The sequence below is a fragment of the Somniosus microcephalus genome, unplaced genomic scaffold (assembly GCF_052327205.1).
Source record: "Somniosus microcephalus isolate GS21.2 unplaced genomic scaffold, FLI_Smic_1.0 unresolved_chr2, whole genome shotgun sequence".
Classification (NCBI taxonomy): domain Eukaryota; kingdom Metazoa; phylum Chordata; class Chondrichthyes; order Squaliformes; family Somniosidae; genus Somniosus; species Somniosus microcephalus.
In genome coordinates this window covers 79133702-79154961 of record NW_028225180.1, presented here as the reverse complement: position 1 = coordinate 79154961, position 21260 = coordinate 79133702, and the positions used below count along the sequence as shown (strand labels likewise).

The 21260-nt window shown below is 51.0% G+C and overlaps 1 protein-coding gene across 2 annotated transcripts in view; it reads left to right on the top strand.

The window, feature by feature from the left end:
• Nucleotides 1-16237, top strand: part of LOC147092857 (calpain-1 catalytic subunit-like) — a 105812-nt gene extending 89575 nt beyond the window's left edge. For both annotated transcript variants that reach the window (XM_085976114.1, XM_085976113.1), the window contains 8 exons: nucleotides 3293-3358; nucleotides 4200-4257; nucleotides 4359-4423; nucleotides 6506-6574; nucleotides 7567-7645; nucleotides 10650-10766; nucleotides 12929-12987; nucleotides 15875-16237. In XM_085976114.1, coding sequence (XP_085832240.1) covers nucleotides 3293-3358; nucleotides 4200-4257; nucleotides 4359-4423; nucleotides 6506-6574; nucleotides 7567-7645; nucleotides 10650-10766; nucleotides 12929-12987; nucleotides 15875-15901 — 540 coding nt within the window. In that variant the 3' untranslated portion in view covers nucleotides 15902-16237. The remainder of the gene's footprint in view (nucleotides 1-3292; nucleotides 3359-4199; nucleotides 4258-4358; nucleotides 4424-6505; nucleotides 6575-7566; nucleotides 7646-10649; nucleotides 10767-12928; nucleotides 12988-15874) is intronic.
• Nucleotides 16238-21260: the final 5023 nt, after the last annotated feature.

Genomic DNA, 21260 nt, shown 5'->3' with positions numbered 1-21260 from the left:
GTACAGCACGGGATAGATACAGTGTAAAGCTCCCTCGACACTGCCCCGTCAAACACACCCAGGGCAGGTACAGCGCAGGTTAGATACAGAGTAAACCTCCCTCTACACTGTCCCATCAAAAACACCCAGGGCAGGTACAGCACGGGTCAGATACAGAGTAAGGCTCCCTCTGCACTGCCCCGTCAAACACTCTCAGGGCAGGTACAGCATGGGTTAGATAGAGAGTAAAGCTCCCTCTACACTGTCCCATCAAACACTCCCAGGGCAAGTACAGCACGGATTAGATAGAGAAAAGGTCCCTCTACACTGTCCTGTCAAATATTCCCAGGGCAGGTACAGCGCGGGTTCGATATAGAATAAAGCACCCTCTGCACTGTCCCATCAAACACACCCAGGGCAGGTACAGCATGGGTTAGATACAGAGAAAAGCTCCCTCTACAGTGTCCCGTCAAAAACACCCAGGGCAAGTACAGCACGGATTAGATAGAGTAAAGCTCCCTCTGCACTGCCCCGTCAAACACTCCCAGGGCAGGTACAGCATGGGTTAGATACAGAGTAAAGCTCCCTCTACACTGTCCCATCAATAACACCCAGGGCAGGTACAGCACTGGTTAGATGCAGAGTAAAGCTCCCTCTGCACTGCCCTGTCAAACACTCCCAGGGCAGGTACAGCATGGGTTAGATACAGTGTAAAGCTCCCTCTACACTGTCCCATCAAAAACACCCAGGGCAAGTACAGCACGGATTAGACAGAGTAAAACTCCCTCTACACTGTCCCGTCAAACACTCCCAGGGCAGTTTCAGCATGGGTTAGATACAGAGTTAACCTCCCTCTACACTGTCCCATCAAACACTCCCTGGGCAGGTACAGCACGGGTTAGATACAGAGTAAAGCTCTCTCTACACTGTCCCATCAAACACTCCCTGGGCAGGTACAGCATGGGTTAGATACAGAGTAAAGCTGCCTCTACACTGTCACATCAAACACTCCCAGGGCAGGTACAGCACGGGATAGATACAGTGTAAAGCTCCCTCTACACTGCCCCGTCAAACACACCCAGGGCAGGTACAGCGCAGGTTAGATACAGAGTAAACCTCCCTCTACACTGTCCCGTCAAAAACACCCAGGGCAGGTACAGCACGGGTCAGATACAGAGTAAAGCTCCCTCTACACTGTCCCATCAAACACTCCCAGGGCAAGTACAGCACGGATTAGATAGAGTAAAACTCCCTCTACACTGTCCTGTCAAATATTCCCAGGGCAGGTACAGCGCGGGTTCGATATAGAATAAAGCACCATCTGCACTGTCCCATCAAACACACCCAGGGCAGGTACAGCATGGGTTAGATACAGAGAAAAGCTCCCTCTACAGTGTCCCGTCAAAAACACCCAGGGCAAGTACAGCACGGATTAGATAGAGTAAAGCTCCCTCTGCACTGCCCCGTCAAACACTCCCAGGGCAGGTACAGCATGGGTTAGATACAGAGTCAAGCTCCCTCTACGCTGTCCCAACAAACACACCCAGGGCAGGTACAGCATGGGTTAGATACAGAGAAAAGATCCCTCTACACTGTCCCATCAAACACTCCCAGGGCAGGTACAGCACGGGTTAGATACAGTGTAAAGCTCCCTCTACACTGCCCGTCAAACAAACCCAGGGCAGGTGCAGCGCGGGTTAGATACAGAGTAAAGCTCCCTCTACACTGTCCCGTCAAACACTCCCAGGGTAGGTTCAGCATGGGTTAGATACAGAGTAAACATCCCTCTACACTGTCCCATCAAAAACACCCAGGGCAGGTACAGCACGGGTTAGATACAGAGTAAAGCTCCCTCTGCACTGCCCTGTCAAACACTCACAGGGCAGGTACAGCGCGGGTTAGATACAGTGTAAAGCTCCCTCTACACTGCCCCGTCAAACACACCCAGGGCAGGTACAGCGCGGGTTAGATACAGAGTAAATCTCCCTCTACACTCTCCCATCAAACACTCCCAGGGCAGGTACAGCACGGGTTAGATACAGAGTAAAGCTGCCTCTACACTGTCACATCAAACACTCCCAGGGCAGGTACAGCACGGGTTAGATACAGTGTAAAGCTCCCTCTACACTGCCCCGTCAACCACACCCAGGGCAGGTACAGCGCGGGTTAGATACAGAGTAAAGCTCCCTCTGCACTGCCCTGTCAAACACTCCCAGGGCAGGTACAGCATGGGTTAGATACAGAGTAAAGCTCCCTCTACACTGTCCCATCAAACACTCCCAGGGCAAGTACAGCACGGATTAGATACTGAGTAAAGCTCCCTCTGCACTGTCACATCAAACACTCCCTGGACAGGTACAGCACGGGTTAGATACAGTGTAAAGCTCCCTCTACACTGCCCCGTCAAACACACCCAGGGCAGGTACAGCACGGATTAGATACAGAGTAAAGCTCCCTCTACACTGTCCCGTCAAACACTCCCAGGGTAGGTTCAGCATGGGTTAGATACAGAGTAAACCTCCCTCTACACTGTCCCGTCAAAAACACCCAGGGCAGGTACAGCGCGGGTTAGATACAGAGTAAAGCTCCCTCTGCACTGCCCTTTCAAACACTCCCAGGGCAGGTACAGCATGGGTTAGATACAGAGTAAAGCTCCCTCTACACTGTCCCATCAAACACTCCCAGGGCAAGTACAGCACGGATTAGATAGAGTAAAACACCCTCTGCACTGTCCTGTCAAATACTCCCAGGGCAGGTACAGCACGGGTTAGATACAGAGTAAAGCTAGCTCGACACAGTCCCATCAAATACTCCCAGGGCAGATACAGCACGGGTTTGATACAGAGTAAAGCTCCCTCTACACTGTCCCATCAAACACTCCCAGGGCAGGTACAGCACGGGTTAGATACAGCGTAAAGCTCCCTCTACACTGTCCCATCAAACACTCCCAGGGCAGGTACAGCACGGGTTAGATACAGAGTAAAGCTCCCTGTACACTGTCCCATCAAACACTCCCAGGGCTGGGACAGGATAGGTTAGAGTGAGAGGGAGTTGGCAATGCAGGTGGGAATTTTACTCAATAACTCTTTACTTCTTTTGTTCTATCGCAGCCCTGCCTTCGATCTATTTTATTTCCTTTCCGGTTTTGAAAAAGGGTTTCGACCCGAAACGTTGACTCTAATTTCTCTCCACGGATGTTGCCTGACCTGCTCAGTTTTTCCAGCATTTTCTGTTGTTATTTTGGGAGTTTTACTGGGTGGGTTTAGGAACAAATTGCTTAATGTTGAATATTTCTTTGTGTTATCTCCCTCAGGAGGAAGTCCCCGAGCATGAAATTGATGAAAAATTCAAGAACCTCTTCAGGCAGCTGGCTGGAGAGGTGAGCGTGCGGGTCGGAGCGTGTCAGGAGCGTGTGGGTATGAGCATGAGTCTGAGTATGTGTGTCCCAGCGTGTGGATCAGAGTTTTTTGTCCCTCTGGTGAGTTGTCTGGTTCGAAACAAAGCTATCTCTCTGATAGAAGTCCTTCTCCTGAGGAATCTCACATGACTCTGACAGAGAGACATTAACACTTGCTGGTCCCGCCCAGCTGTGAGACTCAATTGCCTGCTTGGCCTGGAACTGGCACTGCTCAGATTCTGAATTTTTTTCTCTCTCTCGATTTAGAAATGCCGACTCCTGCTGGGGTGTACAGCAACAACAACCTGCATTTATACAGCGCCTTTAATGTAGTAAATGTCCCAAGGCTCTTCACAAGGGCGTAATCAGACAAGATTTGACACCGAGCCACATAAGGAGATATTAGGACAGGTGACCAAAAGCTTGGTCAAAGAGGGAGGTTTTAAGGACCGTCTTAAAGGAGGAGAGAGAGGCGGAGAGGTTTAGGGAGGGATTTCCAGAGCTTAGGGCCCAGGCAGCTGAAGGCACGGCCGCCAATGTTGGAGCGATTAAAATTGGGGATGCTCATGAGGCCAGAATTGGAGGAGCGCAGTGATCTCGGAGGGTTTGTAGGGCTGGAGGAGGTTGCAGAGATAGGGAAGGGTGATGCCATGGAGGAATGAAAATTTTCCTCTGTTGCAGACCATATTGGTGTTTGTTCCTGTGTCACAGTGAAAAAGACCCATTTCCCTGGGTCTGTCGGCAATTAAGGTGACTGGCTATTCAGGGTGCCTAAAGCTCTCTCTAACCTAATGTGATGTGTTTTTTTTTTGTCTTTCCGCAGGACCTGCAGATCACGGTGAAGGAGCTTCAAACAATTCTTAACCGAGTAGTGGGCAAACGTAAGCATCACGCCCACTTTTGTCGCCCGCAGTCACTCTCGGTGCCAACTCTCAGGTGTCACTCGCCCATAATCAACCTCTCTCTTGTGTCTTGTTTCCAGACAAAGATCTGAAGACAGCTGGGTTCAGTTTGGAGTCTTGTCGCTGCATGGTCAACCTCATGGACGTATCCTCATAAAGAACGCCTCATGTTACACGCTGCGGGTCTGCACTAGATATTCTCTTGGGTTCAGTGTCACTGGTTGCCTCTGTAAATAAAGAGAAACTGTTGCCAACGGCTGAAGGGTCGGTAACCTGAGGGCACAGATTTAAGGTGATGTGAGGTAAAACTCTTTTACCCAATGAGTGGTTAGGATTTGGAATGCGCTGTCTGATAGGGCGGTGGAGGCAGATTCAATAGTAGCCTTCAAAAGGGAATTGGATAAATACTGGAAGGAGAATAAATTGCAGGGATATGGGGAAAGAGCGGGGGAGCGGGACTAGTGGGATCGCTCTTCGAAAGAGCCGGCGCAGACTCGATGGGCCGAGTGGCCTCCTTCTGTGCGGTACTGTTCTATGAGTCCAAAGATGTGCGGGTTAGGTTGATTGGCTATGATAAATTGACCCTTAGTGTTAGGGGGATTAAATACGTGGGGTTACGGGGATAGAGTGGGATATGTGTTGGTGTAGGGGTTACAGGGATCGGGTGGGATATGTGTTGGTGCAGGCTCGATGGGCCGAAATGGCCTCTATCTGCACTGTGGGGTTTCTGTGATTCTGTGTAAGTGAGCATCTGAAGGTGGGTGATGCTGACTCCAGGTGTAGGATCTGGAGGTGGGACGTGTACAGTTCTGAGGCCTGGGATCGGGAAACAGCACATTGTCAAATCAAATCAAATCAAATCAACTTTTATTGTCATTGTTAGTGCACAAGTGCAGTACAATGAAATGTAGGCTTGCGGCTTCCGAGAGTGTACATTTGGATTAAGACATTTAAACATTCAACATACATTTGGCTTGTCGTATATTAACATAAACATAACCATAATAAAGTGCATTGGCAGATGTGCAGGCTTTAGAGTTTACTTGTGGAGTTCAGTAGGATGACAGCCCTGGGAAAGAAGCTGTTCCTAAATCAGGTCGTACGGGTGCGAATGCATCTGTAGCGTCTCCCAGATAGCAGGAGGGCGAACAGACTGTGGCTGGGGTGGGTAGGGTCTTCGATGATGGACCGTGACCTCCGTAGACAGCGTTTCTGGTATATGTGCTCTATGGTCGGTAGCCGGGTGCCGGTAATGCGTTGGGCAGTTTTGACTACCCGCTGCAGGGCTTTCCGGTCATAGTAGCTACAGCTGCCATACCATACTGTGATACAGTTTGTCAGGATGCTCTCTATAGTGCAGCGGTAAAAGTTAGAGAGGATCAGGGGTGACAGGTTACATCCCTTCAGCCTCCTTAGGAAATATAGGCGCTGCTGGGCCTTCTTCACCAGAGAGGAGGTGTTGAGGGACCAGGAGAGGTCTTCCGTGATGTGGACTCCGAGGAACTTAAAGCTGTCCACCCTTTCCACCACAGCCCCATTGATGTGGATGGGGGTGTGACTTCCGCCTTTGGACTTCCTGAAGTCCACAATGATTTCTTTGTTTTTCTTGATGTTAAGGGCCAGGTTGTTATCGGCGCACCACTTCACGAGATGTTGGACCTCCTCCCTGTAGGCTGACTCATCGTTGTTGGTGATCTGGCCTACTACCGTGGTGTCATCCGCAAACTTGATGATGGTGTTGGAACCATTAACAGCCACACAGTCGTGGGTGAAGAGGGAGTAGAGGAGGGGGCTCAGCACACATCCTTGTGGGGCCCCTGTGTTCAGGGTCGGGGGGGGAGGTGTGGTTACCTAATTTGACAGACTGGGGTCTGTTTGTTAGGAAGTCCAGGGTCCAGTTGCAGAGGGAAGTGTTCAGGCCAAGAGTTTGGAGTTTGGTGGCCAGCTTGTTGGGGACGATAGTGTTGAATGCTGAGCTGTAGTCTATGAACAGCATTCTGATGTAGGTCTCCTTACCATCTAGGTGATTCAGTGCCGAGTGTAGAGCAGTTGTGATTGCATCCTCCGTTGATCTGTTTGCACGATAGGCAAACTGGTGTTGGTCAAGAGAGGCAGGAACACTGGCCAATTTACAAGTGGAAGTTCAGGGGAGCAAGAAGCATTATTTGATAATATTGGACATCCAAATAATCCTGCAGTTTTCCTTAAATCTTGTTCCTGTAAACAGCGAGACGGAAATGCAAGGCTCGGTCTTACAGAGTTCAACGTGCTGTGGAATAAGATACGGAAGTGGCTGGTAAGAGTAGGTTATTTTCAGCACTTTCCCCCAAATTACCCCCTCCCCTCTGAGGGTGCCGACTCTTGCTGGGGTACAAGTCACCATTGGCGGCCGTGCCTTCAGCTGCCTGGGCCCTAAGCTCTGGAATTCCCTCCATAAACCTCTCCGCCTCTCTATCCTCCTTTAAGATGCTCCTTAAAACCGACCTCTTTGACCAAGCTTTTGGTCCCCTGACCTAATATCTCTTGATGTGGCTCGCTGTCAAATTTCTGTCTGATAACACCTTGGGATATTTGTCTTTCGGAGGCCCCGTATGCTCTCTCAGGCGGACGTAAAAGATTCCACGGGCTCTATTGGAAGATGAGCAGGGGAGTTCTCCTGGACCAATATTTATCCCTCAATCAACATCACTAAAATAGATGATCTGGTCATTATCACACTGCTGTTTGTGAGAGCTTGCTGTGCACAAATTGGCTGCTGCGTTTCCTACATTACAACACTGACTACACTTCAAAAAGTACTTCACAGGCTGTAAAGAGCTTTGGGACGTCCTGAGGTCGTGAAAGGCGCTGTAGAAATGCAAGTCTTTCTTTTACTATGTTAAAGGTGCTGTATAGATGCAGGTTGCTGTTGAAGTAGGTCCTCTGAGCAACCTCTCTATCTCGCCCAAGGGTCCCCTCTTCATACGTGAGCCCAGCCTATTTGTGATATTCTGCTGCGGTTAGCCTGCCTGCACCCAATATTTACACAGTGCGTTCTCCAGTAGGGGGGTTAGTGGATGGTGAGTGGGAGTGGGAATAATGGGTGATATTTCCCCCCCCCCCTACTTATCCCAGGGGTGCTGAGGTCCAACCGACGCAATCAGCACAGATTGGGGTTCGGAGCTGTGATCCAGTCCCTCACAAGTGGGGCACTTGCCCACTAAGCCATCAATCCCGGAGGGGAGCGGGAAGAGGGTTGTTGTCTGGGAAGTGATGATAATAAACGGAGATGTGGATGTTTTTCCGCAGGGAGTTTTCAGACAGTTCGATTTAGATAAATCTGGAACAATGAATGCCTACGAGATGAGACTGGCCTTGGAGTCTGCAGGTACTGCTTCACATACGGAGTCGGACTGTCAACGCTGCAGCGTGATCTTTCAAAGGAAGGCCTTGATTTTTCCATTCCTTCTTGGGATGTGGGCGTCGCTGGCAAGGCCCAGCATTTATTGCCCATCCCTAATTGCCCTTTGAGAATATGGTGGTGAGCCACCTTCTTGAACGGCTCGTGGGTTGATATAACTGAAAGTCTTGCTAGACCGCTTCAGGGGGGCAGTTAAGAGTCAACCACCTTGGTGGGAGACTGGAGTCACTTATAGGCTTAGACCAGGTAAGGACAGCAGGTTTCCTTCCCTACGGGACATTAGCGAACATCAGTTATGTTTTTACAACAATCTGTCACTTTCTAGATTTAAGAAAAAGTCTTTACTCAAATTGCCATTGTGGGATTAAACTTTTTTAAATTTGTGTATAGGATGTGTGCATCGCTGGCAATGCCCAGCATTTATTGCCCATCCCTAATTGCCCCTTGAGAAGGTGGTGGTGAGCCGCCTTCTTGAACCACTGCAGTCCGTGTGGTGAAGGTGCTCCCACAGTGCTGTTAGGGAGGGAGTTCCAGGATTTTGACCCAGCGACGATGAAGGAACGGCCGATATATTTCCAAGTCAGGATGGTGTGTGACTTGGAGGGAAACTTGCAAGTGGTGGTGTTCCACTGCGCCCGCTGCCCTCGTCCTTCTAGGTGGAAGAGGTCGCGGGTTTGGGAGGTGCTGCCGAAGAAGCCTTGGCGAGTTGCTGCAGTGCATCTTATATTCGTCTGGAATAACAGTCCAGGATTATTACTAGCCTAGTAATATAACCACTACACTATCATACCCTGCAGTCCTGTAGCACCCTACTCAATAACTCACCGATTCTCCTTTTTAATGTCACCTTCTCCAATCTCCTTTCTGAAGGTGGGGACTCCTGTTGGGATACAGTGGAGGTCCTGAGTAGCCCTGGAGTAGTTTTCTGCTCACGGCTGTCTAATTGGAGCTACTAGCATTGATGAACCGCCCTTTGTTTCCTCCAGCACTTCACCCAAGTGGTCACGGCTGATACGTGAGCCGGGGCTGTGAGTATGAACGGGGGGTGGGGGGGGGGGCGGTTCAGCCGTGCCCTCACCTGTTGTGACTTTCCAGCACTGGACAAGGATCCGGTGCGGGAAACCTGATTTTTTTCCCCTTCCCTAACCCAGAGGGTAATGGTAGCAGCCCACTGGCAATGATCAGCTACTGCAGCAGTGACTGGGGATTGAATGGGGGACTTTCTAGTCTGCCTGTCCAGTTCCATATCCCGGCCACGTTCCTTGTCCTATAATATAGGCTGGTGGCTCGCATGCAGGACTGAAAGAGGGGCCGTTCTTCCCATGAAATATTAACCCAAGACCTAGCTACCTGTTCAATGGATGTTAAAGATCCCGCAGCACTATTAGAAGAGCAGGGAAGTCATCCCGGTGTCCTGGACACATTCCTCTCTCAATCAACACCACCAAATATAATGTGGAGAAATGTGAAGTTATCCACTTTGGTAGGAAAAATAGAAAAGCAGAGTATTTTTAAAATGGTGAGAGATTGGGAAATGTTAGTGTTCAGAGGGACCTGGGTGTCCTTGTACACGAATCACTGAAAGTTAACATGCAGGTACAGCAAGCAATTAGGAAAGCAAATGGTACATTGGCCTTTATTACAAGAGGATTTGAGTATAAGAGTAAAGACAACTTACTGCAATTATATAGGGCCCTGGTGAGACCACACCTGGGGTATTGTGTACAGTTTTGGTTTCCTTCCCTAAGGACGGATATACTTGCCATAGAGGGAGTGCAACGAAGGTTCACCAGACTGGTTCCTGGGATGGGGGGATTGTCCTATGAGGAGAGATTGAGTAGACTAGGCCTATATTCTTAGAAAAATGAGAGGTGATCTCATTGAAACATACAAAATTCTAACAGGGCTTGACAGGGTAGATGCTGGGAGGGTGTTTCCCTTGGCTGGAGAGTCTAGAACCAGGGGTCACAGTCTCAGAATAAGGGTCCGCCATTTAGGACTGAGATGAGGAGAAATTTCTTTTAAGACTGAGATGAGGAGAAATTTCTTCACTCAGAGGGTGGTGAATCTTTGGAATTCTCTACCCCAGAGGGCTGTGGAGGCTCAGTCATTGAGTATATTCAAGACAAAGATCGATAGATTTTTGGATATTAAGGGAATCAAGGGATATGAGGATCGTGCAGGAAAGTGGAGATGAGGTAGAAGATCAGCAATGATCTTATTGAATGGCAGAGCAGGCTCGAAGGGCCGAATGGCCGACTCCTGCTCCTATTTCTTATGTTCTGAAATAAAACAGATTGACAGATTATTCACCTCATTTGTTGCTTGAGGGATCTTGCTGTGCACCAAGATGGCTGCACAACAGTGACTGCACTTCACAGCAATGTGTTGTATGCGACGTGCTTTGAGATCTATCTGAGGGATGTGAGAAGGCACTAAATAAATGCAGATACTTTCTTGTATATCTGGTTGCTCCTGGGACCAGGGTTCAAAATCTAGCAATTCAGCCCTTGGGCGCCTTTTATTGAGTTATGAAGCAGAATTGTGTGTGGGAGCTGCCTGCGTACAAATTGGCCGCCATGCTCACCCACTGAACTACTAGCTCGGTGTAAAACGCTTTGGGCTGTTTTTCGGAGATGTGATGAGGTGCCATATAAGTGGGCGTTCTTAATGAGCACAGGCTAGTTTGCAGCGTAATCCTGGCGAGGCTGCGGGCCAGGTGTGGGGGCCTGGCTAGACAGGAGCTTGGCCTCAAGTGGCCTGCGGGCCTACCTGCCAAGGCTCCACGCCAGGACTGCAGCCTCGAGGAATTTCAAACCTTCATCTTCCAAACCAGGACACTTGGAAAAACTGTTGCATGAGGAACAGCACGATCCCACACGACTCGGCCTCCTGTTTTTGTGTTTATTCTGTGTGTGTGTGTTTGTCTCTCACTGTTTCCATTTGATTGTTTTCTCTCTCTCTCTTTCAGGGTTTAAACTGAACAATCACATGCACAATCTGCTCATCACACGATACTCGGAGCCTGACCTGACCATTAACTTCGATAACTTTATCTGCTGCCTAATCCGTTTGGAGAGCATGTACAGTGAGTCCCGCAATCAGCACTGCTTTATTGTTGCATTTCACAGGTTCTGACTCCCCGCCCCGCCAACGGGCGCTGACTGTTGCCGCAATACAGCCTCCTCTGGTACCTCACCCGCGTACCAATCTGTGAGCTGAAACAGAGAGTATCGCCGAGCCTTTTGTGAAGCCAATCCAATCCAATCCAAACCAATCCCAAGCTTCACAGCAGGAGTCAATGGATGGAATTCAGGAGCAGGAACCCCGGCTGATTTCATTCTCCTCCACCGTGGCTCAGTGGGTAGTACCCTTTGCCTCTGAGTCAGAAGGTCGTGGGTTCAGAGTCCCCCTCCAGAGACTTGGGCCAGAATTTTCCCCTAAAAGGACAGGTGGGTTTGGAGCGTGGCGGCAGGTAAATTGTTAAAAATGGGATTCCCAACCTGGTCCCGCCTCCAACCCGCCCACTTCCAGTTTTGACATGGGGTGGGGTGGGGGGCGGGGGGTGTTGCGGGTGACTAACCCAATGCTGGGGCGGGGGCGGTACGTCAATTTAACTATTATAATGAGGCTGGAAGCCTCTTTTTTTCCCCGTTTCACACAAATAAATTCGGCAGGACCTGCAGGAAACCTGGCCTCCCTGGAGAAAATTCCAGCCTCGAGCACAAAAATCTGGGCAGATTTCACAGTGCTGTACTGAGGGAGTGCTGCGCTGTCAGAGGGGCAGTACAGAGGCGGAGCACTGCGCTGTCAGAGGGGCAGTACTGAGGGAGCGCTGCACTGTCGGAGGGGCAGTACTGAGGGAGTGCTGCACTGTCAGAGGGGCAGTACTGAGGGAGCGCTGCACTGTTGGAGGGACAGTACTGAGGGAGCGCCGGACTGTCGGAGGGGCAGTACTGACGGAGCGCCGCACTGTCGGAGGGGCAGTACTGAGGGAGTGCTGCACTGTCGGAGGGGCAGTACTGAGGGAGTGCTGCACTGTCAGAGGGGCAGTACTGAGAGAGCGCTGCACTGTCGGAGGTGCAGTACTGAGGGAGCGCTGCACTGTCGGAGGTGCAGTACTGAGGGAGCGCTGCACTGTCGGAGGGACAGTACTGAGGGAGCGCCGGACTGTCGGAGGGGCAGTACTGACGGAGCGCCGCACTGTCGGAGGGGCAGTACTGAGGGAGTGCTGCACTGTCGGAGGGGCGGTACTGAGGGAGCGCTGCACTGTCGGAGGTGCAGTACTGAGGGAGCGCTGCACTGTCGGAGGGACAGTACTGAGGGAGCGCTGCACTGTCGGAGGGGCAGTACTGAGGGAGCGCTGCACTGTCGGAGGGGCAGTACTGAGAGAACGCTGCACTGTCGGAGGGACAGTAGTGAGGGAGCGCTGCACTGTCGGAGGGGCAGTACTGAGGGAGTGCTGCACTGTCAGAGGGGCAGTATTGAGGGAGTGCTGCGCTGTCGGAGGGGCAGTACTGAGGGAGTGCTGCACTGTCAGAGGGGCAGTATTGAGGGAGTGCTGCACTGTTGGAGGGACAGTACTGAGGGAGCGCTGCACTGTCGGAGGTGCCGTTTTTCGGATGAGACATTAAACCGAGGCCCCATCTGCTCTCTCAGGTGGACGCAAACGATCCCGTGGCCACTATTTCGAAGAAGAGCAGGGGAGTTTTCCCCGGTGTCCTGGGGCCAATATTTATCCCTCAATCAACATCACTAAAACAGATTATCTGGTCATTATCACATTGCTGTTTGTGGGAGCTTGCTGTGCGCAAATTGGCTGCCACGTTTCTTACATTACAGCAGTGACCGCACTTCAAAAAAATATTTCATTGCCTGTAAAGCGCTTTGGGACCTCCGGCAGTTGTGAAAGGTGCTATAGAAATGCAAATCTTTTTTTTACACAGCTCAACAGTGCTGAAGCCCTCTCTTAACCCCTACCGTGCCTGAGGTCAGCTCACAGAGCACAGACTTGGGCCTTGCTGTGTGTATTTACCCACTGATGGGGAGCTATGGCTCGTGTTCCTTTTATGTGGAGGGTTTGCTCAAGGACCATTCTCAGGCACACTTTGCTCCCTGCTCCTGGGTTTCTGAAATGACGGGGAGGTGTGTGTGTGTGTGTGTGTCTCACTGTCTGCTGAGAAGTAGGGCCTAAATCTTGGGGTATATAATTTGAGCAGTTTCAGTTAACGAGCTGCTTTCTCGCTGCAGGATCCTTCGTAATGCTGGATACAGACCGGGACGGTATTGTGACCTTTAATGTGCATCAGGTGAGCGCCGACGGTCTCCCTGTAATCGCTGTCTCTGTAATCTCTCTCTCAAACCACTTAAATTGGCCACGTTTAAAACGGGGCAGTCGCTTATATCGGCCAGAAAGCACTAACCATTATCCATTTGCATTAACGTCGGTTGCAGCGTCTTACGTGTTCCATTTATTTCGAGCAGGAACTGAAATGCTGTTTCTTTCTTGCTGGTCTAAGTGTACTTTTTATTCAAACCGATATCCTCCGAGAAAAGCAAAAAGCAATTCTTTCATTAATTCAGCGTTAACGTTTGACAATCGTTATGGCAGGTGAGCACCCTTTTTCAACAACAACAACCACCTGTATTTATATAGCGCCTTTAATGTAGTAAAACGTCCCAAGGCGTTGCACAGGAGTATTTTAAGACAAAAAATTTGACACCGATCCACATAAGGATAAATTAGGGCAGGTGACCAAAAGCTTGGTCAAAGAGGTAGGTTTTAAGGAGCGTCTTAAAGAACGATAGAGAGGTAGCGAGGCGGAGAGGTTTAGGCAGGGAATTCTAGAGCTTAGGGCCCAGGCAGCTGAAGGCACGGCCACCAAAGGTTGAGCGATTATAATCAGGGTTGCTCAAGAGGGCAGAATTAGAGGAGCGCAGATATCTCGGGAGGTTGTGGGGCTGGTGGAGATTACAGAGATAGGGAGGGGGCGAGGCCTTGGAGGGATTTGAAAACAAGGATGAGAATTTTGAAATCGAGGCGTTGCTTAACCGGGAGCCAATGTAGGTCAGCAAGCACAGGGGTGATGGGCGAACGGGACTTGGTGCGAGTTAGGACACGGGCAGCCGAGTTTTGGATGACCTCAAGTTTACGTAGGGTGGAATGTGGGAGGCCAGCCAGGAGTGCGTTGGAACAGTCAAGTCTAGAGGTAACAAAGGCATGAATGAGTGTTTCAGCAGCGGATGAGCTGAGGCAAGGGCGGAGACGGGCAATATTATGGAGGTGGAAGTAGGTGGTCTTTGTTATGCTGCGGATACGTGGTCGGAAGACGTTTTTCATAAGACATTACTGCCTGAAGGACATTTGAAGCCTGGAACTAGGTGTACTCTTTTGGTGTTGCGGTAAACAAATAAACTGTAACTTAAAACATTAAAGGAAACTTAATAAATTAAATAAAAATTCCATTGCCAAGGGTGATAATGCACTCCAGTCCCTGCAGTGCCCACCGGCCGCGGAAGGCCTCGAGCCTGCCGGCGGACACCGCGTGCTCCATCTTCCAGGGCCACCCTGGTGCGAACGTGGCCACGGAAGAGAGGCAGGCAGTTGGGCCGAACGACCCCCCTCGACCGCCCGCTGCCTGGTACAGTTGACGGCCACTTTGGCCAGGCCCAGGTGCTGTCCCACGAGGAGGTCCCCCCGACCTGCCCGCTCCCCTCTGCACCGGGTGACCAAAGGTCAGGAGCGTGGGACTGAAGTGCAGCCAAAAATCAAGGAGCAGCCCCTTCAAATAATGGAAGAGGGTCTGCAACCTCTCACACTCCATATAGACGTGGAACACGGACTGCTCCAGGCTGGCACTCGGCGTAGCCACAGTTGCCAGAGCTTTCTACTTTGACTCGCAAATCGCTGTTAGGTGCTTGTAGCAGACGACAATGGCAGTTCTATATGAACTGCTTACTGATCCCAAAAGGATGGAGTCTGTCCCAGGAATAAGGACTGGGGGGGAATTTCACAGACTTGTCTTGCTTACAGAGTTTGTTTTAATTTGAGCCCCTCTCTTGACCCGACAGTCTGGGAACAATCTAGATGAGGTGGCCTCAAAAAATGCAATTCTTTCAACACAGTTCAGCCTTTGTGAATTTACATCCTGCTCTGCAAACTGTAGCTGGCATAATTGGCACGATGCTAAATCAGACGTTTCTTTCGTTATGTCGTCTGCTACAAGCACTTAACAGTGGCTTGCGAGTCAAAGCTGAACGCTCTGGCAGCAGGACCAGGCATCAAATGTCCTTCAGGCAGTAACGTCTTATAAAAAGCAATGCTCACCTGCCAGAATGTCTGTCAAACATTAACACTGAATTGCTGAAAGAATTTTTGCTTTTCTCTGGTTTAATTATGTCATTTCAGGCAAACCCAGTCTTGTCTTCTTCTGACATTCAGAGGCAAGCACTTTCCACCACACATGATTGGATAGAAGTAATCCTGCCTTGATTTTTTTTTCTCCCTTATCCCTAACTCAAGAGGCTAACAGATTTGCGAATTGAACCTGGGGCCTTCCTGTACGGCTTAGTTCTACACCAGGCTGCGCATTTCCCAACTAAGCCACCGTCTGCCATGGCCCAGTGGGTAACACTCTCGCCTCTGACTCAGAAGGTTGTGGGTTCGAGCCCCACTCCAATGAGACTTGAGCACAAAATCTAGGCTGACACTACCAGTATAGTGCTGAGGGAGTGCTGCACTGTCGGAGGTGCCGTCTTTTGATGAGACGTTAAACCGAGGTCCCGTCTGTTCTCTCGTGCGGACGTAAAAGATCCCAAGGGCACTATTGGAAGAAGAGCAGGGGAGTTCTCCCCGGTGTCCTGGGTCAATATTTATCCCTCAACCAACATGGCTAAAAAACAGATGATCTGGTCATTATCACATTGCTGTTTGTGGGAGCTTGCTGTGCGCAAATTGGCTGCCGTGTTTCCTACATTACAACAGTGACCACACTTCAAAAAGTACTTCATTGGCTGTAAAGCGCTTTGGGACGTCCTGAGGTGGTGAAAGGCGTCACTAAGGGATGAAGAAGCTTTTGAACATGTGGAGGCATGTAGAAATGCTAGTCTTCCTTTGTGGAGAGCCGATTGCTGTGATGTTTATGTCCGCCCCCCACCCTCATGAACTCTAACCTTGTTTTCCTGTTGGTCCCACAGTGGCTCACGCTGACCATGTTTGCTTGAACGACGTGCCAAGACCCAGCTCCTGCCGACACCTCCTCTGCCCGCTTTCCACGTCCAAGTGCCTTTGCTGTTCAGACGACGGACACAAACTCAACCCTCTTGAGGGCACCAGCTTGATGCAGCCGTACCATACCTCCTCCCACCACCAGCCCCGCCAACGCCCCCCTCCCCGCCCCAGCACTGTTTTATGTTGGACTCGGTGACGTCACATGCCGGCTGAGTCGTGTTTGAGGACGCTGTTTTAAGATTATATATGTGTTTTTTTATTATTTCTGAAGGGCTGCCAAACTTTTTAATGCGAAATTAAAAAAAAACCATAATTGGAAAATGTTGAAATGCTTGTTGGTACCTTTGTGTTTCTCTTTGGTGCCAGTGAACTCTAACCTGTCTCCATGCCACTGTTGCCTTGTGTCCAACGCCCACTGCATTTAGAAAAGGATTCCCTTATATTTAACGGAGCAATATGTCCTCAAAAGCTTCACAAGGTCATGAGGTGTGTGGGGAGAAGGATTCGGGGCAGGAGTTGGGGGAAACTGGCAGTGCCACGAAGGGATGAAGAGGCTTTTGAACATGGGGAGGCATGTAGCAAGGTGGGGGGGGAGGGATTTGGGGAAGACGCACGGGGCTACGATGGCTACATGTTTGCCTCTAATGGAGGGAGGGCGGGAGGGAATGCGCAGACTCAGCTGTTCCCCATAGGGCGAGGTGGATCCCTCTCACTGTTCCCCGTAGGGTGAGGTGGATCCCTCTCACTGTTCCCCGTAGGGCGAGGTGGATCCCTCTCACTGTTCCCCATAGGGCGAGGTGGATCCCTCTCTCTGTTCCCCATAGGGCGAGGTGGATCCCTCTCACTGTTCCCCATAGGGCGAGGTGGATCCCTCTCTCTGTTCCCCATAGGGCGAGGTGGATCCCTCTCTCTGTTCCCCATAGGGTGAGGTGGATCCCTCTCACTGTTCCCCATAGGGCGAGGTGGATCCCTCTCACTGTTTCCCATAGGGCGAGGTGGATCCCTCTCACTGTTCCCCATAGGGCGAGGTGGATCCCTCTCTCTGTTCCCCATAGGGCGAGGTGGATCCCTCTCACTGTTCCCCATAGGGCGAGGTGGATCCCTCTCACTGTTCCCCATAGGGTGAGGTGGATCCCTCTCACTGTTCCCCATAGGGTGAGGTGGATCCCTCTCACTCTTCCCCATAGAGTGAGGTGGATCCCTCTCTCCGTTCCCCATAGGGCGAGGTGGATCCCTCTCTCTGTTCCCCATAGGGCGAGGTGGATCCCTCTCTCCGTTCCCCATAGGGCGAGGTGGATCCCTCTCACTGTTCCCCATAGGGTGAGGTGGATCCCTCTCTCCGTTCCCCATAGGGTGAGGTGGATCCCTCTCACTGTTCCCCATAGGGCGAGGTGGATCCCTCTCACTATTCCCCATAGGGTGAGGTGGATCCCTCTCTCTGTTCCCCATAGGGTGAGGTGGAATCCTCTCTCTGTTCCCCATAGGGTGAGGTGGATCCCTCTCACTTTTCCCCATAGGGTGAGAAGGATCCCTCTCTCTGTTCCCCATAGGGTGAGGTGGAATCCTCTCTCTGTTCCCTCATAGGGTGAGGTGGATCCCTCTCACTGTTGCCCATAGGGTGAGGTGGATCCCTCTCTCTGTTCCCCATAGGGTGAGGTGGATCCCTCTCACTGTTTCCCATAGGGTGAGGTGGATCCCTCTCACTGTTCCCCATAGGGTGAGGTGGATCCCTCTCTCTGTTCCCCATAGGGCGAGGTGGATCCCTCTCGCTCGTTCCCCATAGGGTGAGGTGGATCCCTCTCACTGTTCCCCATAGGGTGAGGTGGATCCCTCTCACTGTTCCCCATAGGGTGAGGTGGATCCCTCTCACTGTTCCCTCATAGGGTGAGGTGGATCCCTCTCACTGTTCCCCATAGGGTGAGGTGGATCCCTCTCACTGTTCCCCATAGGGCGAGGTGGATCCCTCTCACTGTTCCCTCATAGGGTGAGGTGGATCCCTCTCACTGTTCCCCATAGGGTGAGGTGGATCCCTCTCACTGTTCCCCATAGGGTGAGGTGGATCCCTCTCTCTGTTCCCCATAGGGCGAGGTGGATCCCTCTCGCTCGTTCCCCATAGGGTGAGGTGGATCCTTCTCACTGTTCCCCATAGGGTGAGGTGGATCCCTCTCACTGTTCCCCATAGGGTGAGGTGGATCCCTCTCACTGTTCCCCATAGGGCGAGGTGGATCCCTCTCTCTGTTCCCCATAGGGCGAGGTGGATCCCTCTCTCAGGAGGGCATCCCGATTTTTGTCTCGGCCCATGTTCATTTTCCACCATCATCTTCACCACATTTTTCAGCAGGGTTCGCACGAAAGGCTTCAGGAGCAGAATCATCTCCTCCTTAATCTGGGGTCCACCGGGCCAGTTGTAGCACCCCCTACCCTTTCCCGACTGACTCCCGCTAACTCAGCATGGCTCGGGGATCGGACCTGGCACCTTCCTGCTCTGTGTGGCTCAGCTACTCACTGGGTAAACGCACGGAGCCATTGCGGGGAACTAAAAGTGTTCTTTTACACCGCGCTTAGTTCGATTGGCAGCTGTGAGCTCAGTGAGGGGTTTGCAATCACCTCGCCCTGAATCATGTTTTTGTTACATAATCTGTTACCGAATTAACTTTCTCTCGGGAAGTTCAGAAGGTAGCTGCTGGAGCACGAGTGTTACTGGTGCCTGGGTTGGAAATTAATCAGCCACTGTAGAGATTTCTTGATGAGGTGTGACGTATTTCTCTGCCTGTTCACAAGGCTGTAGACTGCTCTCTGCGTCTTCTCCTCTTGATTTGTGCTGAAGTTGCTGGGGCATGGGTCCCAGTCGAGGGCATGTGGCCCGAATGCCCATTCTTAATGCGCGAGCCTTGGCAGTGAGCGCCTGCCAGCTATTTATGCTGAGCTCCACCGGTACCCACACGCGCACACTTGTAGCCGTAAAAAAAAAACAATCAACCAGGGCTGTTCCTCTCATTCTGCAGGTGTTTTCAGCAATGGTCAGCTATTTATGGTTGGGGGGCTCTTTCCCCCTACTGTGGATGCCATGGGCTTTTACAGAGGTTAACCTTCACCCTTGTCTCGACACGGCTGAATTGGCACAGTGGAGAATAAGTAACAGTTTGCTGGTCTTGTTTTGACTTGACGTGTTTCTGATTTTATCAGCGTAGGTTAAAGAGCCCACACCTACACCATGAGGGGTGATTCTGTGACCCAGCCCTGCGAGCGCCAGATCATGGCATCGCTCCCCCCCCCTCATTGGCGCTTTTACACTGAAGCAGTGCAGACACAACCCATTGGTCTCTTTCTGTTGGCCATCTTACTGGTTAAGGCATTGCCTCTCTCTCCTATTCCCCCTCCCTCTCCGGACAGTCTACTTTTGGCGATACTGATGGACGAATGCTTAACGCGTTTGTGTGGCATTGTGGCCTGTCATATTTTAAGCAAAGCATAACACATTTAAAAATAAACAGGTTAGCGCCTCGCCATAGGGCCAGCAACAACAACTTGCATTTATACAGCGCCTTTAACATAGTAAAACGTCCCAAGGCGCTTCTCAGGAGCGTTATCAGACAAAACCTTGCTACATAAGGAGATATTAGGACAGGTGACCAAAAGCTTGGTCAAAGAGGTAGGTTTTAAGGAGCGTCTTAAATGAGGAGAGAGAGGCGGAGAGGTTTAGGGAGGGAATTCCAGAGCTTAAGGTCTAGATGGCTGAAGGCCAATAGTGGAGCGTATAAAATCAGGGATGCTCGAGAGGCCGGAATTGGAGGAGTGCGGAGAGCTCGGTTGGGGGGTGGGGGCGGTTGGCGGGGTGGGTTGTGGGGCTGGAGGAGGTTACAGAGATAGGGAGGGGGGGGGGGAGCGAGGTCATGGAGGGAAACAAGAATTTAAAAATCGAGGCTTTGCCGGACCGGAAGCCAATATCGGTCAGCGAACAACAGAGGTAAAGAAGAGCATGGAAAGGCCATCAGGCTCACCAAATCCGACCCTATCGGTTAGCTGGTGAACGCCTCCCTAATAGGGTCACTAGCCCACCATGATTGTCGTGGAGTCTCCAGGAATTACAGATCAATCTCCTGGGCACTGCTGCAAGTAACCCAGGAGAATAACCATGGCGCCATTAAAATATGGTGCGGTTTTTCTTTCATTTTCTCATGTTTATCAGTTATAAAAATATTGGAGATGGGGATGGTTTGATTGGGCGGGGAGGTTGGAGGCAGGAAAGTCATGTGATGAAACCTTCAGGGATAGGTCCGACCGGAGTTGGCAACCCTACTCCCCAACTCCTGGAGGGAGGCAAAAGAAAACCTGCAGACAACTTTGACAAAAACTCTGGCAAATCGTTCCCTGGGCCCCTCAGGCAAAGAAGTAAGCTCCGGGTTGCCAACGACACGTCAACCAAGAACCAAAGGCCCATGAAAATCTCGGCCTACTATTCCGCAGTTGGGCGAAGCTTTGCCGCTTACGGCAATGGGGAGTTGGTCCTGGGGGAGGGAGAGGGAGGGTGAGCTATCTGGGTCTCCGGAGGGGACTGGCTCCTGAGGCCAAGTGTAAAAGGTGGTGGGAGCGTGGCATGAAAGTTGCTGTCCCGAAGCAGGAGTAATGACCCGGTAAATATCACAGTGCCTTGTGCCCCAGTAACCTTTTCCCTGGTTCAAGAGTGCTGCACACTTGTAAATGTTTCACCAGTGCGTACTCTCTCCCTGCATGTTTAATGTTTGGTGCGTGTTCGGCTTAGCATTAACTGGTGTTCGACCAGACTTTCATAGCTTGCAATGACCATCATTATGGCAACAGTGGGAACGATTTTACGAACATACGAGCGAAGACGGACAGGTAAAGACCCTCTGGTCCATCCAGCCTGTCCCAAAGAATTGTGATACCTTATGTACTGTACCACAATATACAGGAAACTTTCTGGTATCTGGCACTGACGGGACCGAGCTGTTGCCGTCCCATCAAAACTGCCGTAGAAACCAGCGCTAATGTTAAAACATACGGAGCTTCTGAGCTCCGTGTGAAGCAACAAACCCTGTTGCTTAGCAACAGCTTCAAAACAGTCGGCCGCAGCTTGCAAGCGTCTCTGTAGCTAAGCAACAGCTTCAGCTAGACCTTGCAGAGCCACGACTGGAGAAAAAAAGCAACGAGAAGTGAAAAAACTTATCTGAGCCGACTCCTGAATTTTGCCGGTGGATAGAGCTTTCCGGACATTTAACCTCCGGATAAACGAAAGTTTCCTGTATAGACTTCCTACCCCACCCGAAACCGTGACACCTCATGGGAGAGGCGAAAAACCAGTTAAGAACTCAGGCCAACTTGGGGGGAAAA